Genomic DNA, 23,004 nt, shown 5'->3' with positions numbered 1-23,004 from the left:
AAGTAATAAATGTTATTTGCAGTTAACAATTTTCTTTTTTCTTTATTACAATATTTATGGCAAGACTAGGTATATGCCCTATATGGGCATATTTAGAGCAATTGGCAATTTGCCCCTGGCAGCAATCTTACTTGGAAGGGTCCAGCTGGGCCAGCGTGCCCTGGATGAGGAAGGTCTTGCCGGTGCCGGTGCCGCCGCCCACCAGCACGCCGTAGCCCGCCTTCAGCATGTCCAGCGCGATTATCTGCACGCGGATGAACTCCACCGTGGGCACCAGGATGTTGTGGAAACCGAGACTGGAATATTGTGTGTTGTGTTGTTGTTCTTATTGAGTTAAGTTGAGTTTGTTGTTAACTTATAAAGACAGGACAGAATCGAGTCGACAAGGCAGAAATTAATACATTTTATTTTGACCCGAGTGTCCTGGTATTTAAATGTATGAACTTGCGAGGGAGCATAAATTTTCAAAATAAGTGTGTGTGTTTGATTAAGTGTAAATCGCCCATACCTTGGATTAAACCGCCAGTTATCAGGCAACTTATCTTCCCACGGCTTAAACTGTCGCAGCCTCTCGTCCACATAGTAGTCGTACACTGTGTCCTTAAGCGGAAATACTCCTTCGTGCTCGCGCACCCAGTTGTCGAGTTTGCGTCTCGATTCCTCTTCGAGTGTCGCGCAAACTGACCATATCATACTGCGGGCAATTGTTTAAATTAGAATAGTGATGTAATATGGACTTGGATGGTAGACACTGAAACTTCACTTGGAGGTGCATTTCGCATTTTTGCTCACCAGCAGTCTATCTAGTAACTTCTGCGTGGAAGAAATACTTTGGGCTAATGCTAACTCGCAGCGCACGCAGCGGAAGCTCTCAATAGAAAAAAATTGCCTGATTTTGAAACATTATTTTTCCGTGTTCGTTTCGTGTGTTGTTCCGGTCCTATTGGCCTTAGCATGATGATATAGCCTATAGCACTCCTCAATAAATGGACTTTCTAAGATTTAAAGAATTTTTCAAAACGGACCAGCGGTTTCTGAGATTAGCGCGTTCAACCAAACAAACTTTTTAATCTATTCAACGTTTTGCAGTAGTATACGCAATCGGACACTAATCCTGATGGTAAAAGAATAATTAAATAGTGAGTGGATAGTGAATTTGTAAGTTTGCCTGTTAAAGATACTAGACAGCACTACACCATTATTTTGTTAGGTGCGTTTGTCACTCTCACGAGAAGCGGCAGGCCTTGGGTCGGAGCGGGAGGTACTCACGCGAAGAGGAAGCGCATCTTGGAGAGCGCCTCGTTGTCCTCCTCGTCGGGCTGCGGCGCGGCGGGCGGCGGCAGCAGGCCCAGCAGGCGGCACAGCGAGCGCGCGCCCGTCAACTCCTGCCCGCGCACGCTCTGCCCCTCCACCAGCTGCAGCCGCTTCAGCTCCAGCGCCGGCGTCAGGATGTTCGCGAAGTGCCGCCGCAGCTGCCGGCCCAGACCGTGCCCACTTCAACATTGGCGTCCGGACGATCGGCGAACGAGAAAAGCCGCCGGACCTGACAATCTCATCGGGGCCCGACGCAAACATTTTTGGAATGAGCCGATGGAATTGAAGAGCCACCCACTGCCGGGGCCCCCGTCATGCCTCATTTCGATTGAATTGAGATCGGGACACGAAAATAATGTAAACCCAACTACATACATATATCCAATACAAATAGCCCAACACGATCATCACGATCTGTTATGTATATTTAATTGAAATAAAATCCTAGTATAATAAAACTGCAAGCTATTATAAAAACTAGGAAAGCAAAATTTACATATATGTTCCTGCGATTGGCAAAAACGCTGTATAGCATTACTGTAGACCTCACCATCTCCCTGTACTCCACGTCGTCGACGGTATCCAGCCACGAGTTGACGTACGGCCACCAGCCCCAATCCTTGTAGTCGTTGTACACCATACCGTTACGGGACACCGTGGCCGGAGAGGCCACTGCCAAATCCAAGGTTTCTATCAGCAGCGACACCTGGAAATCATAATGCAAAGTCCAATATAAGAATAATGGTGATATAAATAAGTCACCAAGTCAGTAAACACTAACCAATTATACCCAAGATGTTCTAATTTCTTTATATAAAAAAATCGTATGAAATATAAAGGGATTTATTTACAAAATTTTTGTGCAATATAAATTAAACTATTAGTTGAATTAGAGAAAGAAATTGTTTACATAAAAAAAGAAGTGCTGATATATTGACGAGGCGTTCTTTTAAAAATAAAATTTCTGGTAGAAAAAAAAAAATTATATTGCATTTTACGTCACATCCGTGCTGTATAATAACTTCCGAAAATGAAGTCCGAATTAAAAAAATGGTAAATTCACCTGAGGTGGCATGGAGATCCTCTCACTGTTCACAAGCGTCAGCAGTTTATTATCATCCATCACAGAATTGAGGTTCTCAATCCAAATAGCATCTACGGGACCGTCGAAAATTATCCACTTCTGATCAGGCGACTCGTCTACAAACAATTCAGATGTATTGTGCTGTTAGCTGTGTACTTTTAGGGCTAAGCCGGCACAAATAATAGCTTTTGATTTGAATTCCAATTACCTACGAAATAAATTCTTTAAGACTAATTAATACTACTAGACATGGCCATAACTTATTGGTATGGTAGTTTCCGCCTACAACTTTGTCTAAATTCCCATCAATTATTTGTCTCTTAAAAAAGAAAAATAATTACGCAGAGTTTGTTGAATAATTTGAAATTTCTTTCAGGATTTTTTAATTAACAACCCGCACCTTGACAAGTAGTTCGCATGATGGATGAGAGGACGCCATCCTTCCACTCCCCGGTGGCCAGGTTGTACTCCCCGTACAGCTCGCCGAGCGTCAGCGCCTTGGGGTTCATGGGGTTGACCTGGACGTTCTCAAAGCCGGGTATTCTCTCCCGCTTCAGCCGGCTGAGGGTCGCTGCCAGCATCTTCCACGAGACCGACTTGGCGGTGTTCGTGTCGCCGAGCAGGATGCTTGAGTGGCGGGAGTTCTGGAAATTTAGTTGTTTGATATATTCCGATTATATAATATAATATAAGATCGTATAAAACAATTAGCTGCACCCGGCATACGCTGTTTTCGCTCTTATCATTTACGGGTATGAAAAATAGATATTGGCCGATTCTCATAGATACCGGATAAGCACAAAAAATTTCTTCAAAATCGGTCAAGCCGTTTCGGAGGAGTATGGCAACGAAAACTGTGATGAGAATTTTATATATTAGATTAATAACAACAAGTATAAGTGGAGAAATTAAATTATGGCTCCATAGCATATATTTTTCATCTCCCCCTTCGACAATCACATTTTACAACCCTACGTGTGTATATTATTATATTAAAAAATGCATATTGCAAATATTACATGTAGTAATGAATGGAGTTCCCCACTATCGATTATTTTATCTTTGTTCCTAAAATCTATTATATGTATAGCATAACATATTACACTCAAAATAAGGTAGGCTTATACTCTTTAGTTCGCCAAATCACCTTATTCTCTAAACCTGTATCTTTCCATGGTCTCAAAGATATGTATCACCCACTGAAATTTCTTGAGGCTACATCACTCACCTTTGTCTCAAAAGTCTGTATGACCTTATGCAGCGCGGCCCTCACCGGCTGCAGGCCGGCCAGTCTCATCTCCGCCGAGATCGCCGTCTCCAGCATCTCATAGTCCAGCGTGGGCACGGTCACGTCTGGGAATATGTCCTGCATGATCCCGTCAAACAGCGGCACGTCCTTGGCCGTGAGGCGGGCCACGTTCATATCGCGCATCGCTAGTATCACCATCTGGATCAAGATAACGGTTAATTTGTAGGAATAATTTTAGTATCAAGTACCATATATAGTAATAAAAATATTCCATGGTAATGTTTGTATTACATGTAAGCTATATCGTTCGCCAATGTCAATTTATGTGACATAGGATAGGGAAAAAAAATTTGAAGAAATGATTACAATCCTAACGGTACCATCATCATCATCATATAGTGCATTAGGATATTTTCACATGTAGGATTAATTTCCTTACTTCCCTATTAATTTTTCAGGATAGGAATTTTCGTTGTCATTCGCATTTACCCCAATGTATTTAAAACGTATTCCTTTTAATCTTTCGTGCGTCCCCAAAATAAATCAATTGCTCAAAAAATATGAAATCACACAAGTAAATATCAATATAAAGACCAATATTCCAAAGAAATAATCAAGCACTATCACACTAATCTAACCAACCCACCTCCTGTTCCGGCAAGTTAGGATAGGCCCTACGTTTCACGCCCGCATATCGCAACAAAGCGACCATCGAGCGCAGACCAAAGTCGTAGTGGTCCTGCTTCGACAGCTGCTGCATCGCCAGCTGGTATAGAGTGAACACCTGGAAACGGATAAGTAGCAAATCGTTAGAATTAGACTAATATCATAAAGAGGTAACGTTTAAACTGATTTTGGAAATTCTTTTACCATTACAAAAGTCCCTCATTGCAGAGTAGCATTGGCTTTATTTGTATTAACTGGACGAAGCCAAGGCAAGCAGCCAGTATACAAAAAGATTGCATGATAAAATGTTTTTTCTTTCTTAATCGCTCAATTTAGTTGTTTTAGTTGGACGACTACGAAATACGCGTTGTATAAACATAGAACACGTTCGAAATTTTTCTTTCTTTTTTTAAACACAATGTTACACTTTTGAAACTGTTTACGTACAAAAAGTTTTACATAGTTTATAACTAGATGTCGTTTAGTGAAATATCCAGAATATTTATAACCTTCTTGGCGTTAATTTTATATGCCGTGAATCCATCAGAAAACAAGGTGTTCTCAGCGATGATCAGCGAATCCGGTACGCACATGGCGATCGGACGAAACATTGACTTCAAATTGTCGGGTAATTCTGTTCGACCGGCGTAACTGTGAATTGTACATGTGTCTTTCACAAGTCATGTGCTCAAGTTTTCTTCAAACTCTACTAAATATATCTTTTGTGGGTCAGACTTGTTTATGTTACGATTATTATTATTTATGATATTAAAAATTTTATAATATTATGATACGTTATGAGGTGACCGATTACCTAATCAATTAAAATAGCCGAAAAAAAATAATTAAAAATAATATTCAGACTGGAATAGCACAGACTACTTTTCACCTTGATAACAATGTATGTATGATTATGAATATAAGAAAATAAATTTACAATCACTATAATCAAAAGACAAAGCACATCGTATCTACTAGATTAAACAAGCAATAGAAACAACTACAACCGCATTAGCTATCACAAAAAAAAATCTTTACCCAGGATTCATTGTAATGAATATTCCACAATTGCCATCGAGCTTAATATCGCAGCCCTCAAACACGAATCTCTTTAGGAAAAGCGATAGAGCCAATAACACAGCAAGGATCTGCTGAGCCACCACCGAGAGCACTTCAATGTTGATGCGGTTGAACTCGTCGAAGCAGCCCCAACAGCCGCTTTGGGCAATACCTAGAGATGGTAACTGGATATAGAAGTGTTTGTAAGTAGACCTATCATAGACCTAATAAGTAAAGACGCCAATATTGTTCTCCAAGTTTTATGGTATGCCCATTTAATTCTTGTATCTTGCAGCATGGATAGGAAAAATGTTCCCAAATCCAAAATAACAATAAAAATAAGTTTTTTCAAGGTTTGTTAAGCTACTATTTAATTCAGCAAGAAAATGATACAACAAATAGTTAGCGAAGTGTATTTTTGATGTCAGTTATACCTGCAAAGCACTTAGCCATCGACTTATAATCGAGACCATCAGAGCAATTGGTGACCACCACCCATCTAGCTAGCGCTCTGCCCAGGTCCTTGGTGGTCTCCGTCTTGCCCGTCCCCGCGGGGCCCTGCGGACTGCCCCCGCGGAACAGGTGCAACGCTGTCGTTAACGTTATGTAGCACCTGGGACACGATTCATATTTAATTTTTCGCCATAGGGATTTTTGGGAAGTTTAAAGAATGTGGAAGAGTTCAATTAAAGATTGCAGGTCTGCAATCCTCAATTGAACTATTCTCATTCCTTTAAACTGATTTCGTAAGGTTTCCTAAATTTTTATTCACCAACTTGACTGTCTTTTTTGTCATCCTACTAATATTATAAATGCGAAAGTTTGTAAGGATGTGTGTGCGTTTGTTGCTTTTTCACGCAAAAACTACTGAAACGATTGCAATGAAATTTGGTACACAGCTGGACAAATGGAATAACGTATAGGCAAATTTTTAACCCGATATTCCTACGGGATACGGAATTACGCGGGTGAAACCGCCGGGCGCAGCTAGTGAATAATATAAGAGCAATTATATAGATCAAGATAAAGAACTTCACAATAAGATTAGAAACTATTGCTGTTGCATGTTGTTTAGTGTAGCTCTACTTTTCCCAAATCATATCTTTGCTTGTGTTAATTTTTGACTTCAATAGTAACTTCTTTGGATTTTTCATTACCTGTCCGTCAAAGGAGTAATGACGAGTCTCCCAGAATTGCCGATATACTCGTAAGTATAAATAGAGTTAGTGTTTGTTTGTCTAATGTAACAGTCCTCACGCTCGCGGTCCCAATAGAACTTCAGCTGGGAAAACCATTCGAATGCTGTTACCGTCATACAACCTGGAATACATAAATGACAATGGAATACATAAATACATAAATGAAAATGACAAGACGATACCTACAAATTTAGCATATTTGCAGGTATTGTCATATTACAGTGGTTAACGCGTGAGCGCAGAACCGTGGGTCCTGGGTTCAATTCCCGGTGGCGGACGCACAAAACAACAGGACACAGAAGGCTGATCACCGAGTTGTCCATAAAAAAAACCGATCAGTAAAACAGATGTATATCATCTGCCCCATACCCCACTAGGGGACACGGGATTTCACTTTTTTTACACACACCTACTCTTAGACTTCTATTCTGACATAAAAAATTACTGACTTATAGGAAGTCTATTTTATTTAGCCTTAAAATAATTATAAATATGTGTGATACGAGTATTCAAAGAATATAAAATTTTTGATCATGAGCCATCGCCAGTCGCCACGATTCAGCGAAAGTTGCAGGTTCGAATCCTGACTCAATGGATTGGATGGAATTTTCTAATCCCAACTTAAATGTATAATCAAGTGCCATACCCAACTCACCCATTTTATACATCCTATCGACAGTGTCCCTTGAATGTATTTCAATAACGCACAACGCATTCACTTTGCACCGAAGTATCTTACTGATCTCCTTCCTTGACATGTATTGTAGCGTGCTCAGGATCTGATTCTGCTTTTTGCGCAGTTTCTTCAAAGGCTTCTTCTCTTTCATTATTTCGCAGCGACACAGGGTGCGCGTACAGTCTGAAGTCCATTGTATCTAAGAAATCGTATGAAAATTTTAGTTACAAGAACTTGGTGAAAAATTCAGTTTAAAAATAACCTACCTAAACAAAAACTTTAAAAAACGTAAATATTATTTGAGTGACATTAAATAACAGCTTAAAAGTTTTTTCTTGAATTGACATCTAAGCAATGTCTTACAGGATCAAAAGAACATAATGGGACATTTGGAACATAATATTACCTTACTGCATGTAATTCCAAGCTGCCCAGGCCAATCGTTGATCCACTGTTCTCGCTGATACCGACACTTCCTCAAGGCAGCCCTTGTTAAAATCAATTGCTGAAAACAATGACAGTTTTTGGAATTGAATGTGTGCTCTGCAACTTTATCTACATTGCTATTACGTCAATAAATAACAAACCAAACTAGATAATACTGTTTCTTTTATAAATACTTATAAATACCTGCTTATTGTTAAATAACTGCCATCATAAACTTATAGGCAATTACAATAAATCTCTACCTATAGATATTTGAACATGCCATAGAAAACCAAAATTTTAGCCTGGCTACTTGGGTAAGGACAAATCTATTACTATAGAACCAATTCGAATAATACCTTTCCTATTTCAAAAATGATTTAATTTTGTAACCAATTTTCAATTAAATGTTTACACCTTAAGCAGTACTTACTTCTCGGAGAACAACTCTCATAGTACTTTCTAGACCAAGTAGCCACACTTCAGCGGGCCCATCCAGCACCAAGTTATATTTCCACTCAATGCATTCACCATCATCAGACATCATAGCTTTTGCAACAGGCAGACCCAGAGCATTCTAAGCAGAAATGTTAGTGCAAAATAAATTTAAATTGATTTCCCAACAACTGTTATGAAATGGATTTTTCTATGTTCATTACTATAAGGACAGGTTTGTATTGAATAAAAAAAGAAACAGAAAAGATCGATTTCATATATTTATATCACAAATACCCGCAAATAGCGGAACAATTGCAATATAAATAAAATACGAATGCATCAATGAATTAAATACTCTTTTTACAACTTTATTTACTTTGAAATACAGTACAAAATGTAAACATAACATATTTTATTAATATTAATTATATTAATTATTAAATTGATTAATGGTTGTTCTAGTTTCATTCAGACATTGACACACAATGTACAAGATTCAGAACCATGGCCATTATTGTTTGAATTTTAACTCTGCCTACAAATCTAACATGCAGAGTTTTATAAGAGCTTATAAAATTGCTTATTTGAACATTAGATATTCATTTCATTTTCAACCAAAGTCCTAAAGGAGAAGGTTGTCAAGTCAAAAGTAGTGTTTTTTTTTTTAGATTTGCTAGAATGTCTAGAATTTTGAGTGGTACCTCCTCCCCAAGGATATTGCTTAGGGTAAGCTATTTCTAGAAAAAAATAATCATTGTTTCATTTTAAAATAAAATTTACACATTTTTGTCAATTTATGTTATATAGTTATGAAAATACATATATCTTTATTGTACTGAAGATTTGGTTATCGAGTCTTAATAATAAAAATAAAACACAATTCAAAGAAACAACATTTATTTTCATACATATCACAGAAAATTAAATCAATATTAAATATAAAAATGGTACCTAGTTCTAACTCAGGTAAATAGCATGAGTTCCCTATTTAATGACAACACCACATAAATTAAATTTCACCAATGCATTGATCACTTAACCATATCATATAAACCAAAGTATCTTTTACTCCGTTCTTTGTCAACATAAAACCTACAATTTTAAATAAATACATTTTTAAAGAACAGATAAGCTCATAAACAAGTTAATTATAGTCAAAACTGTTTACTACAACATCATTTAGAACAACACATCATTTAAAATGACGAAAATCTGGGGGCCTGTCTGAACTATCAACATAACAACATCGTTGGCTGTTATGACAAACGGTTGTTACGATCAAATATGAGTAGTCCCTTCAATGTTATTATAACAGATTTTGCTTGTTAATATAAAAAATGCCCAATTTTCTAGATTCTAACTAAATAGTTAATCACCTTCTTTCCTAGGCCGTTTATCAATGAACTTCTCAGCTGATACTTTGTTTTGATTACAATTCTCATCATTTAAAATTAAACTACCATACCTTATAAGTTTATCTGATATAGACAGCATGACTTTGTATAGGGCTTTCTTATCTTGGTCAGATCGGCATGATAATGCCATATGCAGGTAATGGTTAAGCAGAGACTGGGCCTTGGCACTGGGATGATTCATTAGGAGTATAGTGAGTGCCTGAAAATTTAAGTCCTGTCAGAATTCTGTTGGAATTAAAGTATATTATTAAGCAATGATATTATTCTAAATGGGCACTTAAGATCAGTTAGTGGAAATGTGTATTTTTTATGATTATAAAGGTGCGATAAGTTAATTTACAAATTTTCTTGAAAATATTATTTGTATATTAAAGAAGCTGCAAGTAAAACACCCCTCTTATTGCGTTGGAGTTAAAAATCAAACCAGTGATACTTAGCACCTTTTCATAATGTTGAAATTTTGATAATTCCCATCTTTCATGAAAATATATATAAATTTACTGTTAAAAATTATTATCAGTTATCAAAAATACAGGCAACAAATTCAATTCAAAAAAAATATCAAATGGAGCTGGTTTAAAACCAGCAAAAATTTCCTAAACTTACTCTTGTATAAATATGATGATTCAATATTTTAGAACTGAAGTCCCAGTTCACAGATTTCTTTAAAATATACAGCAGTTTATTCCAATCGTGATTGTAAATGGCTCTATTAAGAGCAATCATATATGTCCTCTTCCATGATTGTTCCAACTGCTTTGTATCCATTATTGTTTTGTACCTCTGTGTCTCAATCATGCTATTCCTACAGACATATGTTTCTGATGTCATTTTGGTCGTCAAAAAGCTCATGGCTTGTTTCTAGGAAATCAATAAAGATATTAATGTTTTTCTATAGCTAATAAATTAAATAATTCAACTTTATTTTATGTAGCAAAACGGATAGTAATTTTTATTTAATAAGATTAGGTGACGATTTTTTGGATTGTGTACCATTCCCATTTAGGTTAGAGATATCATCAATAAACTGATTAAAATTAAAAACTAAGAATGAACTAGATAAAATTAGTACATTGTCAGAACCGAAACCTAAAGCAAACTTTGTTTCCTTATGATTTTATAAGCGTAACTTTAACAACTAAACTTTGATACTTACTACAGATTTTTCAGGTAAGAAATAACATTCTGACAACTCTTTTTTGGTCAATTTCGCCTTAGGTTCATCATCGTCTATGTCCGAAGAATCCTCAGATTCTGCCGCCGATTCCACATTTTCTTCAAAAATTATCCTTTTTCTACTTTCTGATCCCATTATACCACAACCGTAACGCAACACGGATTATTGTTTTCAAAATAAATGCGCGAAAAAACTTTCAACATGTGACGATGTGATGACAGAAGTAAGTTTTGACAACTGACATAACGATATATTCGGTAGGTATTGGTAGAAGGAGGTTAATTTATATAGGTACAAAGTGTAGTGGTATTTAGTAATGTTGTAAAACAATGATTTAATGTTAAAGAAAAATATTAATATTATTTAAAATGTATTCATCTGTTATATGAGGAGGCAAACTACAAAAGTTCATCAAATAATTAAAAAGACCCGGTGTTGCAATGTAATTGATTTACATATATTTCTGTATTCGGGGTGAATTTAATAGCGACTTATTCATAAGAACGAATTAATTTAATTTTTTGTTGCAATAGATAATAGAGGTCGTATTCTTATAATAATAATTTAAAAATTCATAAACAATATCCAAGTACCTTATCAATCCTTATTTTATTGACGTTATCAAACAATTTTTTCAAATGAACTTGTATCAATTGCGGCTTTTTTGAATTTCCCAATATCTCCAGTAAGTCGTCATTGGATATAAAGTAAAATCTTGGAAAAAGTTGTCTTTTAGTTTCTAAATACTTTTCTAGAGCACGCAATATTCCATCTAAGTTATCTACCATTGTGTTAAGCTTATTAAATAAGTATGGGGCTGGTTTATATAGGCAAGCTTCAACTGCATTTGTTCCAGCATACATACTAAAAACAGAATTAAAAACTTACTATAAAGATACAACATTATAATATGAGCTGGTAAAAAACCACAAATAATTTTTGTATAATAGCTATATAAAATACAAACTTGCTAGTTATTTCTGTCCAGTCATTACAAAGCGCATCGAAAATCTTTACTTCGTTCGGTAATTGTTTTCGAATATCCTCTCCGCTAAATATACTTTCAAGATAGAGATAACGCCTTTGTACTTGGAGTGAGATCTGTATAATTTTTATTAACATGAGAATAGAATTACTTTCAATGAATTTGATGCTATCATATAAGAAATCACCTCTATGCATTCCGCAACATAACCCAACGACTTCTCCCAATAATCAACCTCTTTTATGAAAGGCTCGACGTATTTCGTCGATTTCATTGAAGAGAGTTGCACTTGATGGTCTTCCAGGAACTAAGATATGACAAGGATTATATTTGGCTTAATTTTCGTATCAAAACTTAATAACGTCATTATAATGATTAATCAAACCTGCATAACATCTTCCACGTTTTTAATTTTATACATTTCCCCTCGGTGATGTTGCATTTCATACGTTGTGTTTTTCCAAACTTCGCGAATAGCTTTTAGACCGTTTTCGATATTTAGTTCCATTGTAGCTGCATTCGATATTTCAGCTATATCTTCAGCATATGCTTGGAAGTTAAGTCGCATAATTAACTCTAATTTAAAATCTTCTGAGTTTTGATCGAACTCTCTGTTAATAGTAATGTTTCATTTATGATATGTTGTTACGATTACAGAAATAAAAGATCAGGATCTAATAAAACTACGTATTTTTAACACCAATTTATTTAGTTTACTTCTACTTACACGCCCATAAGCGCTTTTATTCTGTCCCAATGTCGTTCTCTCATACACGGATTTTTCAAATCACCAATAAGGGGCAAGGTTCTTCGGAAAGCGTCTACTTTTACGCGGGTGGTATCAATAATATCCCAACCCTTATCTTTTAGCTGGCGAGAGAGGCGATTGAAATTTCTGAAAAAGAAGTGTTTGTTTCTGTCAAGTACCTATTAAAGGAAATTTCATATTTGGCATTCTTAACATGTGGTAAATGTTAAATTATTATGACCTATGTATAGCATGATTATTCAAATTGTTTCTAAAAGAAGTCTCATAGGACACACAAATATGTAAAAACAAGCAACTTTATGTATACCTAAAGAGGTACATAACGTTGTCTTCCATTTCATCCGTTTCCATTTCCCAGAATGTTTGCGTTTTATATTTTTCCCACGATTCCTCCCATTGGAACACCAATCCCCATACCTCCTCCAATTTCTCCAATTCCTTTTCCATCCTTTGTAGATCCAGATTCACTGGCGTTCTAACAAAAATAAAATGTCAATGTAAATTTTAGAATTATCTCACTCATTCATTTTAAATTAAACCTAATACTACAATAGACACGAATATCACAGAGTTTACGTTAGATTAAAGACTGCAAGTCCATCTCTTATTTGCTGTTCTTGGGCACGTAATGCATTAAGCTGTTCTCTATAAGCCTTCAACTGTGCCATAGCATCTTTTCCGCTAACATCTGAGCTGCAAGGAGCTGTTTTATAGAAATCTTCGCAAAAGTCTTTAGCAGCTTCTTTGAACACCTACAATTTGAAACAATAGGTTTGGAGGAGCATGGAGGGGGGTTGAAGTAGAGGAAAAATAAAATTCAAAACGAAAAATGATTGTTGGACAGAGGTCTCAAAAATTTGTATGTAAAAGTAGTATGATTTCACCTCGGCTTGTTCCAGTAACTCTGCTTTAAATTTATCTTTATTCATTTCTAACGCTTTCTTTGCTTCCTCCAGTAAATTTAAATATTCAGCCCACACAACTGGTATATTTTCATGACGAGTCATCATATCTGAACCGAGTTCAACTTCGAATTTGGCTAAAATTAATTATAACTTATTTTATACTAGTATTACAAATTTCTCAGTGAGTGACTTATAAATGCGCATGCTGTTTCATAATAAATGGAAAATATGTAAGCACGTAGTGATAAAGAAGTATAAATAAATGCAAAAACAAAAATATTACATGCTTACCCAGAGTCATCATTTGATCCGTTATCGGTGGAAACGTTTTTTCGAAAGGAGCTATTTCGGAAAGTAGACGCTCATACGTAGCAATTGCACTTGCAAGTTCTTGTAAATCAGCTGGCATCTGATAATAATGTAGGTTTAAGAAAAAAATAAATTGACCGTCGCTAAATAAACACAAGACTTCATTAGTAGCATAAGAACACAGTGGGTTTTCTTTGTTCTGATAAAAATATGAAATTCGATAGTTTTTAATAAAACATTGCTTGCTTTTTATACCGCAGGATCCAATTTATTCGATTATTTCCCGAAAATTTTTATTCTTAATGCTATCCTACTAATATTATAAATGCGAAAGTAAGGATGTGTGCGTGTTTGTTGCTCTTTCACGCAAAATCTACTGAACCGATTGCAATGAAATTTGGTACGTAGACAGCTGGACAACTGGCATAACATATAGACAACTTCTTATCCCGATATTCCTACGGGATACAGACTTACGCGGGTGAAACCGCGGGTCGCAGCTAGTGTGATATAAAAATAAGAGAGAATAATACAAACAGTCATAGCTTCTACGCTGCTTTTCTCTATGTAAGCATAGACAACATCGATGTCGGCCTCGGTGATTACTCTCAACAGCTCTCCAAGCTTAATTTGCCACACAAGGCAATGCGCTATTATTGACTTCTTCAATTCACTAGAATTCAGCGTGATGAAATGTATCTGTAAAAATAGTATTTCTTTCTTATTACCTACGATCCCCATTGCCTATATTAATACCATTTTTATGTCACTGTTACATAAAAACTGTTATTTGAAAAATAATCAATTTCAAATAATAATACATAGTACTCGTAGCCCTTTGGCTTAGAAATTTATAATATTATTATATTAAATATTTTATCCGCTTGGGGGTATTCAAATATTAGTAGCGTGGGATGATATTAGGGGTTCAAACCCTGACCTTTGGCTCTCGCGAAAAGTTAGTTATTAAGTATTTAAACGAATATAAAGGAAATGACCAGAATTAAGCTTTATGAGGGTTATTTAATGATTTTTTGTCATATAACTTTCTAAAGCCCACCGAAAACTCAATCTAACATCCGTGATCCAGTATAATCCACTCCTACTAAATGAGTCTTACAAATATACCTGATTGATTGTTTCTTGGATTTGCACCGCGTTTGCTAAATTGCTGTAGTTTATAATTAATTCATCGAAGTCCGCTGCCTTATGTCGCTCTTCACGATATTTGATCATAAATTCATCTTTGTCCACCTTCCAAATATGAGAGTAAGGATCCCACATACGGATATGGTCATTTATAAGCGTCAAGTTATATTCAATTTCTAAAATAAATAATTTATATTACTCTTGTCTGCAAACGTGACTAGTATATTATATTCTAATTGGTTCAAGCAATGCATGTACGTCTAATAAGTTCACTTGTGGGGTATTCGAAAAAAGGAGTACTAATCTGAACTACAAAACTATCCCTGCGTCAAATTTCATTTAAAAGTTAATGTTGTAAATATCCATCCAGCCAAAAATAAACCATCGCGTTTATAAAAAAGGAAAAGTACGATTCAATAAACTTTTTGGACTTACCGGTATCAATAAGTGATTGTAACTTGTTTGTATCAGGATCACTTTTAATTACTTCATTGAACTTTTTCAGACCACCAGCAGGTAAACCAAATTTTTCGAACAGTCTGGGTATTGTACTTAATATGTGTACGATTTCTTCTAGTACCGTGGTGAAAGAGTCCACTATTTCACTTTTGCTTGGCAAATAAATTATGTTTTTACCAGATAAATATAATTGCATTTTTATTAACGGCGAAGGGGCCATGGTACCTAAAAAATTTAAATTTGTATAAATAGGTACATTTAAAAAACATATTTATTCTATAGTATATAGTATAGGGTAGTTTTCATTTTATAGAATACTAGCTGTTCGCCCCGGCTTCGCCCGTGGTACATATACAGTCTATGTTACTCGTGGATAATGTAGCTTTCGAGTGGTGAAAGAATTTTTAAAATCGGTCCAGTAGTTTTTGAGCCTATTCATTACAACCAAACAAACAAAGTTTTCCTCTTTATAATATTAGTGTAGATCATAGAAAAGAAATATAATTAAAAATCCATATCCTCTACACTTTGAATAATAAAACGCTAAAGAGCTTGTTTGTTTGAACGCGCTTATCTTAAGAAATGCTAGACCGATTTCAACATTTTTTTCATTGTTCTATATTTACGCGATACTTGGATGCTATATATGTAGAACAGGCAAAGCGTGAGTAAACAGCTAGTATGCAATTAACGTGTAAATTTTATGACTAACAAAACGTTCAATAAAATCCTATGTGTGATTGTTTTTTCATACTAACCGTCTCCGTGAACGCACTTGTACATATTTTGCATAGTGGCTTTGATGGCTAATCTCAAAGCATCCTCCATGAGCCGATCAAATCGTCTTACATATTTGACCCAATGCTCCGCCATCTATGAAGTAATACGTATTATAAAAACTATAATACAACCCACGAATCAAACACGAAAGTAAGAGTTATATCACCTGTCCTATATATGCTTCGAAACCCTCATACACAATGATTATATAAATTATTATTTCTCTATACATATCCAATATTTTAGTTACTCCTTCTGTTTCCATAGCTCGAATGGTTTCGCGAAGTACTTGAATTTCAAATACATTGTAAATATCAAACTCAATAAGAGGTGTGTCACAAATTTGCTCCATTATTTTGATTAAGTTGAGATTACAGTTTTTGTAAGTGGTCAAAAAGTCTTGAAGCTGAAAGAAAATTTACAAATTAAAAAGTATACTAAATTGATACAATTAACTTAGGTATGTATATAACATAACTATGCAACTTATGCAAACGTATGCAACTTTATTAAATTAGGCAAAGTTTTTTAATGAGTTTGTTTAAATGGGAGTTTTATTCAACGCCGCTCATACATTTTTAAGTATGATTTGATAAGCAACTGTGAGTCTTGTTATTAACTATTTAGTTCCTATGACAATGAATGCGGTATTAATACTCATTGCTTACGTTGAAATGCGGCTTTATTATGAAAAATTTAGATAATCTTATTTAAAAATGCAAAAACATTATATTTTGATGTTAAAAAAGTGAAGTCCCGTATCAATAAAATCTGCCCCATACCCTGTACATGCACATTACCCCACTGGGTACTGAGATATGGGGCAGGTGATGATCTGTTTCACTAATCGAATTTCTTTATGTACAATTAGGTGATAAGCCTTCTTTGTCCTGCCAAACCGAGACTTTTTTTTTATGTTTCCCCACCGGGAATCGAACCCAGCACCTCTCGGTTCTACGCTCACGCGTGAAACACTGTACCCAGGAGGCGGTCATTGATGATAAAGAGTATATGGTGTATTGGTATTTGAATTGTTTACTTACTTCACCAATCTGTGTTACACAGTCGGCGATATAAGCATCAGACATAGTGGAAGTCCAAGTCAGCTTAAAAATTCCCGGTTGAACTTTTTTCTCACATGCCTGTAGTAGTACATAATTATTAAATTACGAAATAAAATTAGTTGCTAATTTTCCCAAAAATTGGGAAAGAGATAATAAACATCAAGTAATCATTAGAAGGATCGAAGGAACCCATAGATAATAATCTATGTCTGCGAGTTTGACAAATATGTTTGACAAACGTCAATTTAAAATTGATAAATAAGAATAACAATAATATTTTTTTCGGTTATAAACATTGATTGATGGAACGATATTTCCTGTAACCCCATGTCTCCTACACTTAAAAATGATGTCTGCAATGAATTTGGCAGACCCAGAACTAGAATTGATAGACCCTACGCCGAACATTCATGCCTTGTTCATTCAATTCGATAAAGTATTCTTTTACACAAAATTAGCGAGCCGAGCTGTGGTACGATGGAGCAAACGGATGTACTCCTGTGCGGGAATTTGTACGTAAGTAAACTTGGCTTGATAACGTTAAAATTATTTCTAACAGGAGAGAGTATATATTTTCAGTTTTAAAAGATGCAATATGTACTCTTTTTTAAAAAAAAAACCTCGGTAAAAAATTTATTTAAATATCCATTGTCGTTAATAATTCATATTGTGTGTAATGCTCGATTTTTAATAAAATTTATAGAAAACGACTCCATATATGATAGAATAAATACTCCATATACACTTGTAAAATATAAAAGTTTACTAAACAACTATTATTTCACTCACAGATATGATAGAGGAGGTCTTTGTGACATAGCATTAAGTGAGCCTCTGTTAAAACTTAGGCCGAGGAAAGATCTGGTTGAGACACTTCTGCATGAGATGATACACGCATTCCTCTTTATCACATGCAAGGACCAGGACCGTGATGGCCATGGGCCTAATTTCAAAAGCCACATGTATAGAATCAATAAAGCGGCGGGTCTCAACATCAGCATTTATCATGATTTTCACGATGAGGTGATTGTTCATTTACATTTTTATAATAATTATATTTCAATTCCATTTGTCTTTTTGAGTTGACTTATTTATAAAATGGATACAATATTACCACTACTTACTATAAAATGTTACATATGGTAGTATTATAGAAACTCATAACTTATCTAGAACAATTGAATATGAATAAATGTCAATAAAAGAGAATCTGTTAAACTTGCCTTTTAATGGCTGTCAATTGATATGCTCGTCAATATTTAGTCTCAAACTTGTAGATTTGCCATTTTGAAATGTAAATTTACCAGCTTGTATATTTTAAAATTAATAGTACTTACATAAACTTTTAGGTCAAATTGTATCAGACTCATTGGTGGAGGTGTAATGGACCATGTCAGAATTTAAGACCCCATTTTGGAATTGTTAGGCGACCAATGAACAGAGCACCTGGCCCAAATGACTACTGGTGGAATGATCATAGAAGAAAATGTGGGGGTGCATTTGTCAAAATTAAAGAACCTGAGAAACCAGGAAAGAAAAAAGTAGATAAACAAACGTCAAACATTGACATTACCAAATATTTAAACAATAACAACAATAATATAACTATAGACAAAAATAAAGGGAATAGCGATAATGCTCCCAAACCCGTTCTTAAAGATTCCAATGTTATAAAACCAAAATCTAATAATAATATAGTATTTAATCCGCAAGTAAAGAAACCCGTACCATTTAGCAGCAACAGCCACACAGTTAATGAACAAACAAAATCAAATGATTCCTCCAATGTAATAGAAACTGTTCGAAATGTGTGGGCAAATAAAACTCTTAATATGTCAATAACAGCAAGCTCTGTTCCAAAACAACCACAAAAAAGAATCAGTACATCTCCAAATATAGAAGGGAATATATATACACCACCTAGCAAAATTAAGAAAATTGACGACTATTTTAAAAGTACCGCTACAAATATGTTGAAAGATTTATACGGTCAGGACTTTAGTCTTACACAATCAAAGACAGATGAAAAACTGATTGCAATTCCTGTTCAAACAATACCTGTAAACAATTTTGCTGGTAGCTCAAAAACAACACCACGTATAGATGATAATTTAGTCGATTGCCCAATATGTAACACTAAAGTGAACAGTGATGAAATCAACAAACACTTGGATGAATGCCTAAGTAAAGATGTTATAGAGGAATTAACTCAAGAGAATGTTCGGAATGGAAACCAAACTGTGATGTCAAGTAATAATCCTGATTTTGAGAAGAATGTAGAAGATAGTTTAGCAAATACCAAAACTATTAAAGAAGAAAGCATAGATTTAACAAATATATGGATTAAACCAGTGGACAAAGAATATCCAATGTCCAAAATCGATATAAAAAAAGAACCCAATAATAAACCTCCAAGTTTCGCTAAAGCGAAAACACAAGAACAAGAAGTTATAAAAACAGAGACACCCAAAACAGAAGTAAAAGTAGAGCCTGGTTGTAGTAAAATGGAAGATGAACATACATGTCCATGCTGCGGGAATGTAGTAAAGAAAACAGTGGAAGAACATCTAGATGAATGCCTAGCGTTTTTCGATAATAATACTACAATACCAGAAGAAGGTGCATCCACGAGTTTTGCTGATGAGACCATAGTAATTGATGATGATATACATGATGAGACGTTACTACTGAATGAAACAGGGACCAAATCTCCATGTCCCTGCTGTATGAAGATGATTGAAATGGCCGACATGAATATCCACCTGGATGTGTGTTTGTTGAGTGATTAATCATATTTGTTGAGAAATGTGTAAATATAATTTAGTATGTTGAGTTCTTATGGCCTTAACCCTCATAGGAGGCCTGTGTCCCAGCAGTGGGAACATATATGGGCTGATGATGATGATGATGATGATGAGTTCTTTTTATAAATGTCAACAATTTGTTATATATTCTTGAGTTAATGATTTTCTCTCTTTGAACTTAATCTCTCCTTAATTTTATACCTTTACTGATTATAACTTAAGACTATTGTGAAAACTATTTCTGTGCATGTCTTTTTTACGTTGATTGTTCCTTTTTGAGTCAATCTCTCTTTATCTATAGTATTGAATGAATGGATAGTTATGTAAATTTTAATGTATATTTGTTTAATTCTTTGTTGATAATATTATGTTTATGTGATATTAGAATTAATAATTTATGTTATAAATGGAAGACAGTTTAATTAAATATAAAAAAAAAATATGAATAATATCATTTCTACAATTAATATCAGAAAAATGTACTTATAAAATTTTCTTCACGCATTTAAAAAACATCATTGAATAACTAACTAACTCGATCAGATATAACTACTATACTTCGGCCGTTCAGAGAATGCGTTCCTGACACCTATCAGTTAGTCACGACTAGTGATGGGCACAACATAACACTGAGTTCGTTACCGTTCCTCCAAAATGAACCGCCGCATTATTTTAAGACTATTTTCGTTTTAAATTGGCGGAATCATTTAAAATTTATATTTTCGTTATTTAAGTGGAAACCAAAAAAAAGTAATTCATATAATAAAATTGAATGAATAATTGAATGTGTGTACAGAATATTAATCAGACTCCGATTCGCTTGAGGAGGTGGTGTCTTCATCATCATCTTCGCCTACATGTATAATTATATTATTATCAATAATAATTATATTTTTATATTTCATAAAAGTTATTTTATAGTCCATTATTTTCAAATTCTTAAAAAGAAAAACAAAACGTATTATTTTATATTATAAGTATAACTGTATAAGAACAGATAACGATACTTGCCTGTTATTTTAAGCACACCACTACAAATATGAAGCGCTGACATAACCTTGTAATAGCGCAGTATAGATTTAGAAAAATATTGTTTACCAAGTTATTTGACACTCAGTTTGGCACAAAATTATAACATTCATTGATTATTGATATAATAATTTTTTTTAATGCTCATCAATTGTTAAAACGGTAAACAACCAGCAAAAATATTTTTATTTTAACTGCAACGCCATTACAAAGTTACGTCGTCAGTTCATTCGCGATGTGTCAGGAACGCATTCTATGAACGGCCGAACTATAACTAGATCAGCCTAGCGGTTTCATTCAACAGCGTTCAACATTTATCACTTAATAAAGTATTTTAGCTCTTATATAAACTAACTTCACTTTAGCCAGATGGGTACGATAGGAGACTGAAAAAAATACTCCGCTTACACACTAAACTTTTTACAGTTGTAATAAGATTTAATTACCGTGGTCAGTGGTTTGAATAGAAGGCGCTCGTCTTCAGACAAAGAGTCAATGATCTTATTATATCCCTTCACTACAGCCAGTACACTCTCGTACACGTAAAATACTGTCTTGCTCTTATTGTATACCTAGAACAAATTCAATTATAGAAAAGATACTTGCTAGACTCAATTTAGCTACTTAACCTTCCTTTATTGCTCTCGACAATCTTTTGTTCATCCCTTTTCAATTTATAGTTTGAAATCCATTTGTAGAGGCTTAAGGTCTACAAACGACCTTTCGCCTCTCCAACGTTAGGCGGTGGTACCATCAGGCGACCCACCAGCCCCATTGTCGACGATGACAAAAAAATATTCTTATTCTTATTCTAAAAATATAGAGGAATAAAGGGACATTCTAGTGCTTCTTATATAAAAGTACGGTTAACATAGAATATCTTACAGCATACGCATGCAATGGAATATCCAACTTCAAATTCTCCCAGTGATGTGCCTCCTTACACAGTTCCAGAATGTTCCTGAAATAATTTACACAAATTATTTTTTAAAGATAAAAGAATTCTGTTGTTGTTTTTGTTGAAACAATACATACACATCGATGTTGCATTCTAGCAGACCAGGATTTTCAGCACTCTTTCTCATCAGCGTCCTGTTCAGACCGGCTCCGCACTTCTCATCCAAGTTGTGCTGGAAATTGTCTCAATGTAAGTAAGTTATTTAAAAAAAAATCGGAACTATTTGCCAGGAACAAAGAATTAACTAAAATCAGCAAATTCCGTATAGAATCTGTGTGTGAGGTGAGACAGATTTTTTTATAAATTGATGGTGATTACCGTCCAGGATATCCACAATTCACGGATCGCAACGTCAATGGCACCCATCAGTCTATTGACGTGCATGATCACATCTTCGGAGTTGCTGCACGCCATCAACCAGACTGAAGCATCGGTCATTACCTGGGGGATAGGTAATATAGAGAAATTCACAAAAAAACATAATTGCTTGCTTGTGTAACAGATTTTGTAGCTACCTAGTTTAGTAAAATAGTGTATATCAACTTGTAAGTAGATATTTTGCTTGGTTTACGACAAAGCAAAATAAATAAAAAAAAATATTTTTGTATATTTTGCTACCTACAATATATACTGTAGTTTACGTAAGAGGTATTTCGGTATATTGAAAGAAAGGAAATTTCCTGATACCTTCTTCAAATATGCTAGCCTATTCTTCCTCATGCGAAGCACAACCGCTCTACCGGCAAACGAGGGCAAGTCAGACGGATACTGACCGCGAGCTGATACCATATCCTTCTTGGCTTCTTGCACTTCGTCACTGAACATGGCCCAAACCTGTTGAGAATTGCTTATTAAAATGCTTACTTATAGACGTGTACATTTTAGGCAAACAACTGGAACATATAATTAATTAATGAATTCCTTACTTCAGCCGTTTTTCTCTTAAAAATACGTTTCAGGCTTTTGCGCTTTGAATAATTGTGTAGCGAATACAGGGCCACAACAGCTTCTTCTACATGATTAACTCCTTCAAACACTGTTTCTACCAAATTTTCTATAATTATCTGAAAAGTATAAATAATACCGTGTG

At 34.8% G+C, this 23,004-nt stretch overlaps 3 protein-coding genes across 4 annotated transcripts in view; 1 reads left to right on the top strand and 2 right to left on the bottom strand.

The window, feature by feature from the left end:
• The window catches only part of LOC119834373 (dynein heavy chain 2, axonemal), a 48,655-nt gene that overhangs the window by 22,622 nt on the left and 3,029 nt on the right, over positions 1 to 23,004 (bottom strand). The window contains exons 6-41 of the mRNA XM_038358717.1: positions 22,841 to 22,978; positions 22,602 to 22,748; positions 22,233 to 22,355; positions 21,992 to 22,086; positions 21,842 to 21,917; positions 21,403 to 21,528; positions 17,103 to 17,201; positions 16,226 to 16,465; positions 16,038 to 16,152; positions 15,256 to 15,504; positions 14,800 to 14,996; positions 14,209 to 14,370; positions 13,654 to 13,771; positions 13,342 to 13,496; positions 13,034 to 13,209; positions 12,765 to 12,932; positions 12,416 to 12,583; positions 12,074 to 12,299; positions 11,876 to 11,995; positions 11,671 to 11,804; positions 11,297 to 11,567; positions 8,107 to 8,250; positions 7,654 to 7,752; positions 7,227 to 7,446; positions 6,530 to 6,692; positions 5,807 to 5,985; positions 5,352 to 5,544; positions 4,823 to 4,964; positions 4,294 to 4,431; positions 3,627 to 3,845; positions 2,799 to 3,042; positions 2,378 to 2,514; positions 1,865 to 2,020; positions 1,270 to 1,472; positions 509 to 694; positions 132 to 296 (exon numbers count right to left, since the gene is read on the bottom strand). Of these exons, the coding sequence (XP_038214645.1) occupies positions 132 to 296; positions 509 to 694; positions 1,270 to 1,472; positions 1,865 to 2,020; positions 2,378 to 2,514; positions 2,799 to 3,042; positions 3,627 to 3,845; positions 4,294 to 4,431; positions 4,823 to 4,964; positions 5,352 to 5,544; positions 5,807 to 5,985; positions 6,530 to 6,692; positions 7,227 to 7,446; positions 7,654 to 7,752; positions 8,107 to 8,250; positions 11,297 to 11,567; positions 11,671 to 11,804; positions 11,876 to 11,995; positions 12,074 to 12,299; positions 12,416 to 12,583; positions 12,765 to 12,932; positions 13,034 to 13,209; positions 13,342 to 13,496; positions 13,654 to 13,771; positions 14,209 to 14,370; positions 14,800 to 14,996; positions 15,256 to 15,504; positions 16,038 to 16,152; positions 16,226 to 16,465; positions 17,103 to 17,201; positions 21,403 to 21,528; positions 21,842 to 21,917; positions 21,992 to 22,086; positions 22,233 to 22,355; positions 22,602 to 22,748; positions 22,841 to 22,978 (5,891 nt within the window). The remainder of the gene's footprint in view (positions 1 to 131; positions 297 to 508; positions 695 to 1,269; positions 1,473 to 1,864; positions 2,021 to 2,377; positions 2,515 to 2,798; positions 3,043 to 3,626; positions 3,846 to 4,293; positions 4,432 to 4,822; positions 4,965 to 5,351; positions 5,545 to 5,806; positions 5,986 to 6,529; positions 6,693 to 7,226; positions 7,447 to 7,653; positions 7,753 to 8,106; positions 8,251 to 11,296; positions 11,568 to 11,670; positions 11,805 to 11,875; positions 11,996 to 12,073; positions 12,300 to 12,415; positions 12,584 to 12,764; positions 12,933 to 13,033; positions 13,210 to 13,341; positions 13,497 to 13,653; positions 13,772 to 14,208; positions 14,371 to 14,799; positions 14,997 to 15,255; positions 15,505 to 16,037; positions 16,153 to 16,225; positions 16,466 to 17,102; positions 17,202 to 21,402; positions 21,529 to 21,841; positions 21,918 to 21,991; positions 22,087 to 22,232; positions 22,356 to 22,601; positions 22,749 to 22,840; positions 22,979 to 23,004) is intronic.
• On the bottom strand, positions 9,022 to 10,935 carry LOC119834231. Its single transcript, XM_038358564.1, has 3 exons — positions 10,683 to 10,935; positions 10,133 to 10,387; positions 9,022 to 9,725 (listed from the first exon to the last, which is right to left on the bottom strand). The coding sequence occupies exons 1-3, from the start codon at positions 10,836 to 10,838 to the stop codon at positions 9,480 to 9,482; spliced, it is 657 nt and encodes a 218-aa protein (XP_038214492.1). The 5' UTR covers positions 10,839 to 10,935; the 3' UTR covers positions 9,022 to 9,479.
• On the top strand, positions 17,364 to 19,947 carry LOC119834230 (DNA-dependent metalloprotease dvc-1). Of its 2 annotated transcripts, none has more exons than XM_038358561.1 (3): positions 17,364 to 17,639; positions 17,915 to 18,146; positions 18,473 to 19,947. In XM_038358561.1, the coding sequence occupies exons 1-3, from the start codon at positions 17,470 to 17,472 to the stop codon at positions 19,910 to 19,912; spliced, it is 1,842 nt and encodes a 613-aa protein (XP_038214489.1). In that variant the 5' UTR covers positions 17,364 to 17,469; the 3' UTR covers positions 19,913 to 19,947. The 2 variants fall into 2 exon arrangements, with proteins under 2 accessions (XP_038214489.1, XP_038214490.1); XM_038358562.1 differs by having other exon boundaries at positions 17,459 to 17,635.

The sequence above is a fragment of the Zerene cesonia genome, chromosome 19 (genome assembly GCF_012273895.1).
Source record: "Zerene cesonia ecotype Mississippi chromosome 19, Zerene_cesonia_1.1, whole genome shotgun sequence".
Classification (NCBI taxonomy): domain Eukaryota; kingdom Metazoa; phylum Arthropoda; class Insecta; order Lepidoptera; family Pieridae; genus Zerene; species Zerene cesonia.
Note: the sequence above shows the minus strand (reverse complement) of the source record. Positions and strands in the feature narration are given on the sequence as shown.

Coding starts and splice junctions, on each gene's coding strand:
- LOC119834230 (XM_038358561.1), top strand. CDS start 17,470: ATGATGTCTGCAATGAATTTGGCAGACCCAGAACTAGAATTGATAGAC. Junction 17,640..17,914: donor TCCTGTGCGGGAATTTGTAC/GTAAGTAAACTT, acceptor TTTCACTCACAG/ATATGATAGAGGAGGTCTTT. Junction 18,147..18,472: donor ATCATGATTTTCACGATGAG/GTGATTGTTCAT, acceptor ATAAACTTTTAG/GTCAAATTGTATCAGACTCA.
- LOC119834231 (XM_038358564.1), bottom strand. CDS start 10,838: ATGGGATCAGAAAGTAGAAAAAGGATAATTTTTGAAGAAAATGTGGAA. Junction 10,388..10,682: donor TCTTACCTGAAAAATCTGTA/GTAAGTATCAAA, acceptor TTGATTTCCTAG/AAACAAGCCATGAGCTTTTT. Junction 9,726..10,132: donor ATCATCATATTTATACAAGA/GTAAGTTTAGGA, acceptor TTAAATTTTCAG/GCACTCACTATACTCCTAAT.